The sequence below is a fragment of the Sus scrofa genome, chromosome 8, assembly GCF_054392235.1.
Source record: "Sus scrofa isolate SSC_HxYL_T2T_F1_AM1 chromosome 8, Sscrofa_HxYL_maternal_Yorkshire_Landrace_v2.0, whole genome shotgun sequence".
NCBI lineage: Eukaryota > Metazoa > Chordata > Mammalia > Artiodactyla > Suidae > Sus > Sus scrofa.
Genome location: NC_139390.1, coordinates 36798393 through 36813782, shown reverse-complemented (window position 1 = coordinate 36813782; position 15390 = coordinate 36798393). Strand labels below are relative to the sequence as shown.

The 15390-nt window shown below is 36.6% G+C and overlaps 1 protein-coding gene across 3 annotated transcripts in view; it reads left to right on the top strand.

The window, feature by feature from the left end:
• Window positions 1-15109, top strand: part of GABRA4 (gamma-aminobutyric acid type A receptor subunit alpha4) — a 100235-nt gene extending 85126 nt beyond the window's left edge. For all 3 annotated transcript variants that reach the window (XM_003356906.5, XM_084971947.1, XM_021101169.2), the window contains one exon: window positions 12633-15109. In XM_003356906.5, coding sequence (XP_003356954.2) covers window positions 12633-13163 — 531 coding nt within the window. In that variant the 3' untranslated portion in view covers window positions 13164-15109. The remainder of the gene's footprint in view (window positions 1-12632) is intronic.
• Window positions 15110-15390: the final 281 nt, after the last annotated feature.

Genomic DNA, 15390 nt, shown 5'->3' with positions numbered 1-15390 from the left:
CTGTGCTTTCATTTGTAAAGATTAGGGAACAAGGATTGATTTCTAAAATATAAGAACGTACGTAATGGGTGCTTAATGAGTCCTTTTCTGCTACATACACATGTGTGTGCACAGAAGTAAATGCTATACATAATTTGCCACACGCATTGCTGAACTTCATTAACTTTAATTATTTGTAGATAATTACATATTTGAGGAATCACTTTCATGTCAAAAACTAGAGCTAGTGCCTATGTTGGAATCTTCCCTGGGTTATAATTAAAGTTGAAATTGCAGTGTCCTATGCACCAGGAGGAAGAAATGGTTCAGTTTTACCATATATTTGAATAGTAATTTTGTAAACATCTTCTTGAAAATTCTGTATTCAAACTTAAGGGAAAGTCTGTGGAAGGAAGTTGGAGCATAGCTTCCCTCTTGCAGAAGAACGGCATAAAAATATTTTTATCCTAGAGAAGTTGCAGATTTTGAGTGGTGATGCTGATTCATTTTTCAAACAACTTGAGGAGAAGTTTTCTTCAGTTAAAAAATAAACTTTGCTCATCTGGATTGCAGTGTTGGTTAAGAGAACATTTTCTGTAAAATAAATTGTCTAACTGTGGACCTATTGATAAACATTTATTTAGGCCTGAATGGACAGGCTCTGTGGGATACAAAGTAATATCCATAAGCAGGTTGTGACAGCTCAGCAACAAAAAAGTAGGACAGATATCAGAACAAGAGCGAGAACAATTCATAAAAACTCTACAACAATTTTTATATATATGGGAAAGGAAGGATTAATCAGAGCAAGGTTTTGTGAGAACGTGGATCAAAGAGTAGTAGAGTATTTAGCCTCTAATAGGAACTAAATAAATGTAACTAAAATCCAAATCTGAAAAAAACAAGCTGTTTATAAATGTCACTTAACCTGGCTTGGGTTTTTACCTCTTCCAGGTAAATTATTTTCTGCTTTCTTTCAATCTCATTAATGTAGCTTTTTAACATAGCAAATCACCATATTTGCTGTTTTAAGCACCTTTCTGAAGTGGTTAATACTGTTGGTTTGGGTTCCTGTTGTGGCTCAGTGGTAATGAACCTGCTAGTATCCATGAGGATGAGTGTTCGATCCCTGGCCTTGCTGAGTGTGCTAAGGATCCAGCGTTGCTATGGCTGTGGTCTAGGCCTGTGGCTGCAGTTCTGATTTGACTATGAGCCTGGGAACTTACATATGCTGCAGATGCAGCTCCTCAACCCCAAAAAGCAAAAAACCAAATTGTTGGCTTGAGGTTCAAATCATGACTCTATCCCATTTTCATTGTCTAACCTTAGAAGTACTCAACTTCCCCAAGCTTCAGTGTTCTCACTGGAAAGAGGAGAATTTTAATCCTCTCTTCTGGTGGTTGTAGGAAATATGTGAGGTTATTCGTGAAAACCATTTAGTATAGTTTGGTCCACAGTAAGTGCTCCATACATTGTAGAGATGCTGACAAAGATTCAGAATTTCTGTCTGGCAAGTTCTGGTATCAGACATGAATTATTTAAAGTAGCTCCTGAATGTGAAGCATGGCCTCAATTGTCTATTTCAAAAGAATGTAAGGAAAAGGAAGCGTTTAGAACATCCTTAAGGGATGTTGAATTTTCGTTGACAAGGAAGATTACTGGCCTTCTTTATTATTACACCACTTAGAAATTTTTGACAATCATTCCCCTTCCATCAGGCACCTCGTTCCGTTCCCTCAGTTTTTCTTTCCTCTGATTAAGACTTACCCATCTCCAAAGTTTCGGCTTATATGTCTCTTTCACAAAAAGGCTTTCCCAGCAACCAGGCTACATAATGTACTCCCTGACTTTAAAAATGTTCCATCAGGGAGTTCCTGTCATGGTGCAGTGGTTAACGAATCCGACTAGGAACCATGAGGTTGCGGGTTCGGTCCCTGCCCTTGCTCAGTGGGTTAACGATCCGGTGTTGCCGTGAGCTGTGGTGTAGGTTGCAGATGCAGCTCGGATCCCACGTTGCTGTGGCTCTGGCGTAGGCCAATGGCTACAGCTCTGATTAGACCCCTAGCCTGGGAACCTCCATATGCTGCAGGAGCGGCCCAAAGAAATAGCAAAAAGACAAAAAAAAAAAAAAAAAAAAGTTCCATCATAGCATTTATTAATTATTATAACTTTTTAATAATTCTTGGTGGAAGTTGCAAGGCCTGTATTTTTTCACCCCTATCCTCCTAGTGCCTGACAAAGTAACTTGAAAAATTAAGCACTCAGTACCTATTTGATGAGTGAATGAATTAATTGGGTGAATCAATGCCTTTAATAAATCCTTTATTGGAATTCCCCTTGTGGCTCAGTGAAAAAAGGAACCTAACTAGTATCTATGAGGGTGTGGGTTCAATCCCTGGCCTTGCTCAGTGGGTTATGGATCTAGTGTTGCTGTGAGCTGTGGTGTAGGTCACAGATGCGGCTCGGATCTGGCGTTGCTATGGTGTAGGCCGGTAGCTGTGGTTTCAGTTGGTCCCCTCCCTGGAAACTTCCATATGCCATGGGTGCAGCCCTAAAAAGCAAAAAAAAAAAAAAAAAAAAAAAAAAAAAAAAAAAAAAAAGTACATTATTGCTTATGCCCTTAAAAGTGGCTCTTCTCTTGCTCATTTCCATCAAGAGATGAAACATGGGACTTGAGCCTTTTTTCCTAAAAATAAATCTATTAAAGTTATTATAAATGTTTAGATTCAAACATTATCTAATATTCCAAAAAAATTCAGCCTGCTTTAGGTAAAGTTCTTGGCTCATCAAAGGCTTCCTTATGCTGCATTGCTATGATTTTACAAAGCAACTTGGCTGATAATTCTTGAGTGTTGGAATTTTCCCCCCAAGCAGAAGTATACTGAAGATCTGGTCTTGATAAATTATTCCTTTTCAGACAGTGCCCCTGTTGCCTTTGCTGATGCAGATAAAATTATGACTCAGACTGCTTGCTATGCCAGTTTCCTATATGATTGGTAGGAATCTGGATTTTTCTGGATGAGTTTTTATTATAGCACAGTTTCATTATGATCAAATTGTATCAAGTCTATATTAAGAAAAAAAGCATTGTCCAAATGTTTTCTAAGTTCAAATAGAATTTTCTGAATACTTTAAAACTGAAACAAATCATTTCCATAGGATAATGTGGTTGCTTAAAAAATGAATTTGTATGGACACCCAAGTTAGGAATTGAAAAACCCAATAAAATCTTTTGCAATGTTTTATCACATATCTACATTCATTAACCCTATTTGGAGGATTTAAAAAATATTCTTAATGTAAAATGTGAACAAAGGTTAGAAATTGTTGTTAGAGACATTTTCTCAATATTTAAACAAATGAATGCTCTGAAGTCCATAGCACATGGACACACACTCTGAAGGGAGGCAAAAATATTTAGGGAACGATATTAGGTAGTTGAAGAAGGATCTGGAGCTAAGTCCAAATTAGAAGGTTAAATGAAAGTCCTGGTTAACCGAAGTCCTCTGATTTAGATGAAGAAAAGCAGAAGGGAACTAAGAGGTATCCTGGAGGACTCATATCTAGGCAACTTGGACAGTTTAGAAAGATGATGTTGATGCCCCCTGGTGGATTTGGGGGGGGGTGTTTTCATTCATCAAGGACAACTAAAAATATTACAAAGAATCAGTGCTAAATTCCTGTCAAAAGTGTTTTCATTTTTCTGTGTGTCTTGTATCTTCCCTCTACCTAGGATTTGGGGTTATCATGAAAGGAGACTTATTCAGAGGAGAAGAGAGACTCCTCTGCTTGTAGACTAGAAGCAAAGAAAATATTTGAGAACAGAGAGTTGCCAGTTTTGGGGTTTTTTGGTTAAGTTTTTTTTTTTTTTCGTATGAGGAAGTTAACATTTACTATTTTAAAATCTTAAAATATATGGGTTTTAAATTTTACTTTATTAAAGGCAGGTGATTGTCTTAGTCTCCTCAGGCTGCCACAACAAAATAACATGGATTGGAGGGCTTAAAAAAATACAGAAATTTATTTTCTTATAGTTATAACGTCCAGACAACTCAAGATCAAGGTTCTGGCAGGTTTTGTTTCTGGTAAGAGCTCTCTTTCTGTGTCCTCATATGATACAGAGAAAGGTCTGTCTGTTGTCTCTTCCTCTTTTATGAGGACACCAGTTGTATCTGATCAAGGTTCCATTTTTATGATATCATTTCATCACTTTCTTAAAGATCCTATCTCCAGTACAGTACCACGAGGGTTCTGTAAAAACATATCAATTTGGAGGGTATGCACGTCAGTCGGTAGCAATGATTAAAACCTCTTAATATGTCACTCTTACCTTCTTTGACGTTTGTTGCCTAGTCTGGTGTCCTTCATTGTCCCATTCCCTCCTTCCAATTTAAATGTGGAAGAAAGTCCTTTTGACTACTGTAATTGAAATAAGAGATGAAAGAAAAAGAGTAGTACTATAACACCAGGCCAATATATCCACAGATACAATGCTTTTTAATAGTCCATTAGATTTAGAAAGTGGGCCAGACAAACTGGGTTGCCAAAGTTTTAACTGTGAGCCAGTGTTCTGGGTACGTCTTTTCATAGCATCATGAAGTGTGAATATCATCCTGTAGGTTGTGTTACAACAGTTTTTTCCAGTCTTTGCTGTCTCCCTGATTACCAGTGTCCAGGCTTCACTGATAGTTGGAAAGTTCCAGAGAGAGAGAGAGAGAGAGAGAGCAGTGATCTAATATGTCAATATGAGATGCCCTTTCTATGTGACCTACATATTTTCTGGACATTGAAATACTTGTTAGCTATAGTTTTTTCCTACATGGAACATGACATATGGTTGTGGTAGCTGGTTAGTTGAAAGTTATGTTAGCTGAATGCCAGGTGCAGAAGAACCACTCAGTCAAAGCTAACTGTGATTTCTGCTGTTGCTATGTTTTCCTTGATGTGCTTTGTATATTTGTCTTAATCAGAGGTATAGGATTTACTCTAAGCTTAATTCTTTTTTTTAATTGATTTTCATTTTTTTCCATTATACCTGGTTTACAGTGTTCTAAACCAGCTATAGTGGAAAAAAAATAAAAATTATCATATAAGGTTGATTCTTACTTTTACCACGACTAATATGAATTTTAGTTTTCCTATTGAATTTTGTATTTCCTCGTCCTTATTCTTGTTTTAGCCAGCAACATCCTTTTCATGGCTGACTTCACCACAGACTATCCTTTGCTTCAGTGGTCCTCGGATTGGACCTTTCTGATTATTAGAAATGGTGGCCTTATTTTTAATATAGAAGAACATACTAAAATCTTGTTATCTATATGATTTGTTTATGATGGCTGTAACTTTTTCTTTCAGAGGCAGACTCTTGTTATCTGCTTTGTGGATTATTTCTATATAATATTCATTTGCTGTCTACTGTATACCACATGCTTTACATATATTCTTTCTGCTTTACAAGGAGGTACCATTATTGCTCCTGCTTTAACAAGGACTTTGAGGTTTCAAGAGGTTAAGTAACTTGCCAAATATCTCACAGCTAGTAACTGGCAACTTCAGTATTTAAGTTCAGATCTGTCTGGTTTGGTGGCCCATAATCCTAACTATTTAGCCAATGTTTTCTAATTTCTGGTACCTGATAACTGGCAACAATATAACTAATAAAGAAGACTTTTTCCCTCAAGGGCCTGAGACAGTGTTTTTATCTAGATCCCAGGTGATTCTTATAAGCACTTAGAGTGACTATAATGATACTTTTATCAAGCTCAGTGTTAGCATTTAGAGAAAGTGAAGGGAGTATGTTTCGTCTTCTACCCTCTCCAGGGTTATGCTGGCAGCATTGGTGAATGAAGCTTCTGGAACAATTCCAGGTAGCATTCTGATCAAATCCAAGACTGCTTGATCAAGCTGAGAACTTCCACTCTGACTGGTGAAGTCTCTGACAAAGAAATTTCCTCTCCTAGAGCCATATATTTAATATGCAAAGCCTTGGCAAATAGAAAGGAGTGCTAGAAATCACTTTGTAATAAAACCTACCACAAAAGCTCCTATCTTCAAGAAAGCCCACTATTTTAAACTTTCAACTTCTCAATATGTAAAGACAAAATGAATGAATTCTGTAAGACCTTGTTCTCTGGTAATTCCAAATTGAAGACATAAATTTCTTATCCCAGTGCCTGGTATTGAAAGTAATATTTCTGTAGCTTATGGAAATACAAACATTGAATTAAATGCTAACATTGGGAGGAAATGAAATACAATAAATAGAGAACTCAGTGTTTTCATTTCTACATTTTGTTGTTCAATGTGTGATGGAGTCCCCTGGTAACAATTTATGAAATATTTAGCGTGTTTATTTGTAGGGTATGTTTTCCATTTCTATGCAGTAGCATTTTTTAAAAACACTACTGATAGTCCCCAGTAAATCATTACCTTGGGGTTTAGTTTCAACTGCTCTACCACAGTTGTTTATTTCCTTATTAAATAAGATGTGTGGCTAACCCCTGAAGCTCTGTCGGAACGGCCTTAAATAAATGTCTTTGCCTTATTGGATTTTTTTGGAGGGGTGACTCATTGATATTCTACAAGATAAACCTGTTCATTATTAGCCTTGTTTGTTTTTAATTTAGAAGGCTTAAATTACATTTTATTAAACTTCATTAGCTTTTGAAGCAAGCAATATGAAGGTAGCTTGCATTCTGCAAACCTCGTCATAGTCACTTTATCTCTTTGCTGCTAGGGTAATAAGTTGAGATGAATGTTCTTTTTGCAGTGGATAATACTTCCTTAGAAATTGTGTCAGATCACAGTCATGATTGACGAATTGCTTGGATTTGCTCCTGTTTGCCTGTTGCTGCTTTAATTTGTTGGTAATGTTTGAATCTGCCACCTCGCATCTCTATCCCACCAGTTTCCTTGCTTCAGGCTATTGTGACTAATGACAAAATGACTTCAAACTAAATCATTTTTTAAAATTCAAATGAAGCTTAGGTGCTTTTCTTGTTTGTAACCGCTGTGTTTGCTGAATACTGATGGAACCACTCTACAGTCTGTATGAAACATAGCATCACTCTGGCTGACACATTAGTTATTCCAAAACTTGAAGGCTGTGTGAATATTATTCATGGTGAGTCCTGTGCCAGGTAGGTCAGCAGATTTCTCAATCTTTTTATAGTTTGTCATCACGGAAAATAACAACTACTTTTTACATAGTAGACTTTGAGACATCAGTACAAAATAACTTGAGTATCATTTGGCCGCTTGGCAGAGAACAGAGATTTAAGCCTCAAATCAATCAAATTCTGCTTTTCTTTATACAGGTTCTGATCCTTACAGTGCTGAGACTTTTTAGGCATTCGTAGTCAGACTTGGGATGAATCAATATAACTTATATACCCACCTTAGTGCTATCTGCAATATTCTAGAAATATGCCCACAAACTAAGAAATAGTCATCTGAAGGTCAGATAGAAAGTTCCTGACACATTAATTTGAAAAAGAAATCAACTCTGTATTATATCCATTTCAGTGAAATGTATTAAAAAATGAAGTAGGTGCCTGCTGTATGCCTCCAATGATTAATAGATAGATTCATATCCTAGAAGTTCACTAATATGTAAAGTGGAGAATAAAAAGATTTGATCTTTGTTTTCTATGGTAATCCTAGTGGCATAAGTCATGCCACTTCCTGCATCTTCATAAAGTCTCTTGCTTCATTGGTTCTTTATTCCAATCACCTTAGACTTATCCTCTGTCTTTAACTTGGGATCACTGTTTTCTCCAGACATATTCTTCAAGCCTATGCTTATATTTCTTTGATATTTATAACTTATCCAATAGTAGACATTGCCAGAGTATAATTTTTAGACTGTCAAAAACATGTCACGCAAACATGGAATGAACCTGTCAAAAGTTTTGTCTGCCTCATTAATTAAGAAGGGGGCCACATAAAGAGTGAAATTGGCTCAACATCTTTTTTGAGGAATGCCTATAAGTAGCAATTTTTAAAGAAAGAATCCTAGAATAAGACTGCTAGATTAAATACAGTAGTTAATATCTTTCAGGGCAACAAAGCCATAACCTTTGGTTTTCTTTTCTATTGAACAGAAATCTATAAGGTAATACGTAACTTCACAATATTTGGGGTCAAATCCAATATTAAAGACCAAAATCTAACTCAAGTCAGTTCCCTAGAGACTTTATAATCCTTGGGTGGACTTTTTAAACAATGTACCATAACGACATTGAAGGGATACACTGAACTCCTTTCTGCTGTCCTAATCTTGAATCAATTTTTAACAATATACTTGATTATTACAGATACTTGACTGATTCAGATAGGTGGGTTTGTGAAATTCTTTAATGCTTCCTCCGCATTTGTGCATCCAAAAGCTATACAACATGGCAGAACACTCAGTAACTCAGTGTCTGACTTTCATCTACCATCACCTTTCTGCTGTTTTCTTCTTCTACTATAAAATGAAGAACTGGAATAAATTGAGCACTAGAATCTCAGCTAGTTTTAAAATACTGTTATTCTTTTTTTTTTTTTTTTTGTCTTTTTGCCATTTCTTGGACCGCTCCCGCGGCATATGGAGGTTCCCAGGCTAGGGGTCTAATCAGAACTGTAGCCACCGGCCTATGCCACAGCCACAGCAACACGGGGGATCCCAGCTGCGTCTGCAACCTACACCACAGCTCACAGCAACGCTGGATCCTTAACCCACTGAGCAAGGCCAGGGATCGAACCCGCAACCTTGTGGTTCCTAGTCGGATTCGTTAACCCCTGAGCCACTATGGGAACTCCAAAATATTGTTATTCTTTAAGAATGGGATTGTAAATGGCAAAATATCTTGGTCCTTTAAAATAAAATGGGGTTAGGCAAGAGAGCCCCCTAATGGTCTTTGATGAATTCTGGGAGGTAGAGCTCTCTAATTATCCCAGAACGGCTGAGAAAATTCTCCTCACAAGAGGTATGGCAATAACTCCAGTTAGGACCCTTGATTTGATTGCTATATACATTATCTGGTGCTACAATAATGCTACATAAACCAACAGCTACAAAGCCTCAGTAGCATACAATAAGCATTTATTTTTATTCTCAAGGCAAAGTCAGCTGGGAAGTTGCAGTGATCTTGATTAGGCTTGGCTGGACAGTTCATCTCTAAGCTGGAACACACACACACACACACACACACACACACACACACACACACACACACACACACACACATGTCTAGTGGTCAGCTAGCTATCTATTGGGTGATCTAGGATGGCCTCTCTAGAATGACTGGCTGTGCTCCCAAGGATCTCTCCAGCTGGCTAGCCTAAGTTTGCTCTTGTGGTGGTGTAGCAGTGTCTGGAGAGGGAATGGAAGCAATCAGGAACTCTTAAAACCAAGACTCAGAAATAACACCACCATCACTTCCACCAAGTACTATTGGACCAAAGAAGGTTGTAAGGAAGCCTGCGGGGAAGTAGAGTTCATCTCCTGATGGGAGGAGGAGGGGAAATCTGCTTTACAAGGCACATTAATAAGGAGAGGGAGGAAAAATTGGTGCCTGTTTATATTTAGTTAACCCTGTTAGAATGTAATTCACAGTTGGGATTTCAGGATGTTTCAAAAGGATTCTGAGCTAAAGGGAAAGAAGTCAGGGTCCTAGAAATTTTCTTGTGCTTCCTCCTGGGATGCAGTTAAGTTACCTAGCGTTAGTTTCATCCTTTAAGGTCCTACTCAACAGGCAGGATTAGAGCAGTCTTGGGGGCTGATTATTCCATATTACTGAGGCAAGGCCCTTCTGAGGACTAAAGCAAATGCTCCATGAGTGTGGAGATTTTCCAGTATGTCTGGTGGGAATGTGCACTTTTCCTGGCTTGGTGTGTGTTGGGTACTGTTTCTTCTAATCCTTTCAGGTAGTTGTTTTTGCCTTGGGTAGTTACTTTACATTCAGAAATGGATCTGTGCTTAGCAAAATTCTCAGGGGGAACTCCAGATTTTTGGAGTTTTCTCCCTCTCCCTCCCTCTCTCTCTCTCTCTCTCTTTTTTTTTTTTTTTTTCTTTTTTTTTTTTTTTTTTTGTTGTTGTTGTTCTAGCAAAAGCTTCTCTATTACTTTTTCCTGTGAACTTTAGCCACCTTCACTCCCTCAGTCTCAGCTTCATCACCTCAATTTTAGGGAATCGGTCAGATTGTTCCTAGATTCTCCTTTCCTGCACCACAGCATGCAAACTAAGTTTGTTTCCTCTCTCTCAGTGACCGTGCCCTGTATTGTCTAATGCCCAATGTCTTCCAAAACAGTTGTTTTACTAACGTTTTTATTTTTATTTTTGTCATTTTATTGATCGGGAGAGTAATTTAAGCCCCCGTTACTTCAATTTGTGCAGAAATGGAAATCTCCAATTCTTAGAATTTAGTCTGAAGGAGAACGTGAGTGTCTAAAGATTATGGCAACTCAACTTTTGGTGGAGGAAGGCAATATTCTAATATCAGACTATATTTGAAAATATAGATTTCTCTCCTGCTTATCCAATTGGTTCTTTATTACTCCCTCAGTTTCTCTTCTTAGTGTATTTAATTTAACGTATATTTAATATTAATTTGTCTTGCCACCTTATTTGCTTCCTGAGAGTTTACTTTTTGTTTTATTATTGATTGTGTGTGGGCATGTGTATTATCTTCCAAATGACAATGTAAATTACTTCATTGTTGGGGATGCCTTATCCTTCTTTATATTTTTCACCATGTGTACAACATTTTAGAATTGATGCTAATTAATTAATGATTATCCTTCCTTTCTGTAAGGAAGGATTCAAAATCTGAGGATAATTAGGTGGCGTTTACAATGTGCTTTGTAGAGGAAAGTATAGGATAAATTAATGGTACCTTTAGCTTTTGAGTCAGTATCAATTTTGGTTTCACTTGTCTCTACCCAAATTAGGTGCCATATGTTAGACTACAATTTCTCATGACTTCAGCTACAACCTGTTCAGAAGAATGTTCCAGGCTGACATGAAAAATACTCTCTAAACCTTTCAAATCGTGCTTTGACTCTGCATATTATGAGGCTTTTTCTTCTTTCTCAGGGAACGTTAAGCCATAATTCACAAGTATATGAGATATGGATTGAACACTTAACGTACTTGAGAAGTGTAGCAATGAGAAAAGAGTCTGCCTGTAGAATAAAATCTCTCTGTAAAGTGAGCTCACAGTTAACTGTATGCAATATTATCCATAAAATTCCTTGCAGGCTGGGCTTCTTCTAATCACCCACTTGTGAGCTATTCTTTTCTTTTCTTTTTTTCCCTTGCTTTTTAGGGCTGCACCTGCAGTATGTGGAGGGTCCCAGGCTAGAGGTAGAATCGGAGTTGGCTGCGGGCCCACACCACAGCCATAGCAATATCAGACCTGAGCCGTATCTGCAACCTACACCACAGTTCACAGCAACGCTGGATCCTTAACCCACTGAGCGAGGCCAGGGATCCAACCTCCGTCCTCATGGATGCTGGTCAGATTCTTTTCCGCTGAGCCAGGACAGGAACTCTCTGAGCTATTCTTCTTTCTATCTTTTTACTCAACTTCCCCATCTCCTTACCAACCATTTATTTCATAAAATGGTAGGCGATGAGGATAGAAAAAGTAATTACAATATACCCTTAATATAACAGAATAAACATAATTAAGGGGGGAAAACTTTGCCACCCCAAATCATAGTATCTTCTAAAGTCAGATGTGATTATTTATGGACTCATTTAAGCAATTACTTTCATTCATTAGTATGGACAATCTATAGATGGCTATTTATCATATGGTTATTTATCATACTTGTCAAAATATAAGAATAAATTTTAATGTTTGTCATCTGTATTCAAATACGGTCTTGTTCCACCCATAAAATAATTTTATGGAAAATAGTGAATTCCATTTTGCTTTAAACATTCTCTGTTGGTAAATAATTTGAACTCAGATTTTATGCAATGAATTGCGATGCTGTTTATATGTACAATACGTCATTATTTTAAAATAAATTTGCTTTGCATTTGCATTATAAATTGTGGTGAAAAACTAAAAGGCATTAGGATTTCTAGATTTTATAATGATGTCTATGTAAGATTATGAAAATAAATCCCAGAGATTTGGAAATTAAAGCTTTTGGAGTTTCTGTCTTTCTTTTAAGGAATGTCACGCACATACGGATTGCTATTATTGTTTTTATTCTGTGCACACAAATAGATGTAGTTCTTCCTATTTATAAAGCGAACATGTACAAAACTCATTGAAATGTATACAGCATATCATAGAATGTTATTTACAATGAAATTGAACAAAGAAGTTGTGCAGCTATCATCATGAACTCCTAAAGTAAAATCAAGTATAATGCTAGTTTATAGTCCCAGAAGCCTAATCTTCTTCCTATAGGTTTAAATTCTAATTATTTCTAAGATTGCATAACATTTTGAAATAGAAGATTTTTGATTCAGAGTTTCAAATATATGCATGCCCTTTTTTAGTTAGTATTTTAAAGCTTTTATATCAAGCTGAGTGGCTATAGCATAAAGATTTATTTCATGATTTACAAATCAGATGATTTGTAATTATCTGATCCATTTAAATTTTGTATAAATCTACATAACTGATCTAATTTTCAATATACCTTTTCAGAACCCAAATGCCAACCTGAACATGAGAAAAAGAGCAAATGCCTTGGTTCACTCTGAATCTGATGTTGGCAACAGAACTGAGGTGGGAAACCATTCGAGCAAATCTTCCACGGTTGTTCAAGGATCTTCTGAAGCCACACCAGAGTCTTACTTAGCTTCCAGTCCAAACCCATTCAGCCATGCAAATGCAGCTGAAACTATATCTGCCGCAAGAGCAATTCCATCTGCTCCTTCTTCTACTCCTAGTAGAACTGGGTATTTGTCCCAGCAAGTTCCAGTTGGATCTGCTTCTACCCAGCGTGTGTTTGGATCAAGACTGGGGCGAATTAAGACCACAGTTAATAGCATAGGGGCTTCTGGGAGGCTGGCCGCCACGACTCCCTCTGCTCCGCCACCTTCTGGATCTGGCACAAGTAAAATAGACAAATATGCCCGCATTCTCTTTCCAGTAACATTTGGGGCATTTAATATGGTCTATTGGGTTGTTTATTTATCTAAGGATACTATGGAGAAATCAGAAAGTCTAATGTAATTTCGTTGTTATAGTAGTTTGCTAAAAGATGATGAACTTCACGAAGAATGTCTTTTTAAATATTTTTAAAGATAAACAGTTGTTCTTTGCTAAAATAAAAATTCCATGTCATTTTTCCATTTAAAAAATTCAAGCCAGTCATTGGGAGAGTTAATTAATTCCTCAGTGAAGGGAAAGAGAGCCATCTTTCATTTCAGAAAGATGATTTAAATAGAATCAATTCAGCATTCAAATTAGACAGAATACAGACCATCCTGGAAAGCTTGGACAAGAGAAATAGGGCTATTAGAGATCCATGGTGCATATTTATGCATTGAAATTTGACAACAGACTATGACATTTTCTAACACACACTATGAATATCAACCAACCACCCTAAATTTCCCAGTGGCACTGCCCTTAATCAGAATTATTGGATATCATATGCGGTGACCTTTGGAGATCCTCTTAGTGTCTTCAAGAAAAGGACTTTCCCTGTTCAATGAAACAGTTTTGAAAGGAAAATGGAACACAACAAATGCTGACCAATAGAGTGAAATGTCTGCTGCAACAAAGACAGAGACCAGGGAAAATGTGTTCCCTGCCATATGTTGGCCACCAGGACTTAATCGTTGACTTGAAAATTTGTGCTTTGAGCCAAAGTTTAACTTGTATGAATCCCTTTGATAATAGTTTATTCAGTTATGCATTCTTTCAGCATATAGTTATTCAGAGCCTACCATGTTCCAGGCACTATGCGAGACACTGTCTCTCTAGAAAAGCTCTTTCACCTTTACCTGTAATATTACTCAAATAGTAGAACAGTCAATGCATGCGAACAAACCATCACCTAGCAAGGACATTGCATTCTTTCCTGGGGGAGAATTATTTAGAGTCTGATAACATATTCAAAATATTTATTTCTCCCATGTTGATAGAGAATTTCAAGTGTATTGTTCACATAGCCACTTTTAAGATTATTACACGTTAGTGCAACTTCAGCAAGTTGACTTCAAAATATAATGAAAATGTGGTACAGATTGTTCTCTAAGTGAAAAGCACTGTGCACCTCGAAGTAGAAATCTGGGCACTGTAAGACCTTATAGATTACCTGTCTCAAATTTGATCAGAATCACAGAATAGAATTTTATCAAAATCACAGACTCATCAGAATTAGGAATTCAGTAAAAAGTCTCTTAGAGCTTTTCTCAACATAGATCTATATTAGCTGGTGAAATACTAAGCTTCTAGGGAGTTTTTGTGTCCATAGTTTTGTATTTCTGGGCAGTTTTGTGTTTATTCGGGAGAATATTTGTATAGTTTCATAACGAAAGTATTTTAAAATTAAAAGAACAACAAAGGAATTGACTAAAGAAAAAAGAATCATAGCCAAGGGGTAAGATGCTGCTCACTCTGTTATGCAATTTATCAGGATTTTCATGTTCTTATTTTTCTTTTTCATTAGGTAGGCTTAACCACTAAATAGAATTTCTTGCAGCATCCTACGCCACTAAATCTGGGTCTAGTTTTTTGTTCTGCTACTTCCAAAATTTTTCTTCATTACTTATATCTTCCTGATCTGGGTGGTGTGAATGAATATGTTCTGGATGCTTGGGGAACATTATGATAGAAATGGCCACCTTGAAGATCACATCTCTTATTTTTTAGAAAAGAAATTGTATTAATGAATTGGCATTATTTTTTTTTTAGTTCTTTCATTGCTTTGGAATGGTTGTACATGAGACCTGTAAAATATGCAAATGCCAAATATTTATTGTGAGTCGTATCTGAGAATTCCTTCTTGGCTATGTCTCTAGGTATTTCTTAGAATCATCAGTAATTTTAAGGTTGAAGAGTATTTCAGACATTATTCAATCCAAACTCTTCAAAACTTTATGCCAGTAATATGAAGCCCAGTAAAATTTGTATGTATGTGTATATTTAATAAAGAGTACTTATACAAAAAAGCTGATAATAAATTATTTCATGAATGTGAGAAGATTTCTAACCTTGAGGACAATGCTTGAAATTGCGGCCATGAGCTACAATTGTTCATTATTCCAACAAAATGACTTTATTTCTCTATCCCTTTGCTAGTCTGTTGGCCAGTTTTTGAGAAACATTTCATTGTTTTTTTTTTAAAGAAATTCTTCTATAGATTTTTACGGATTTTAAAGGAATGAGAATAAATAACTAGATTTGTAGATACGTGAATTCATAGTTTTGTCCTTACCTTTGTATATGAAGA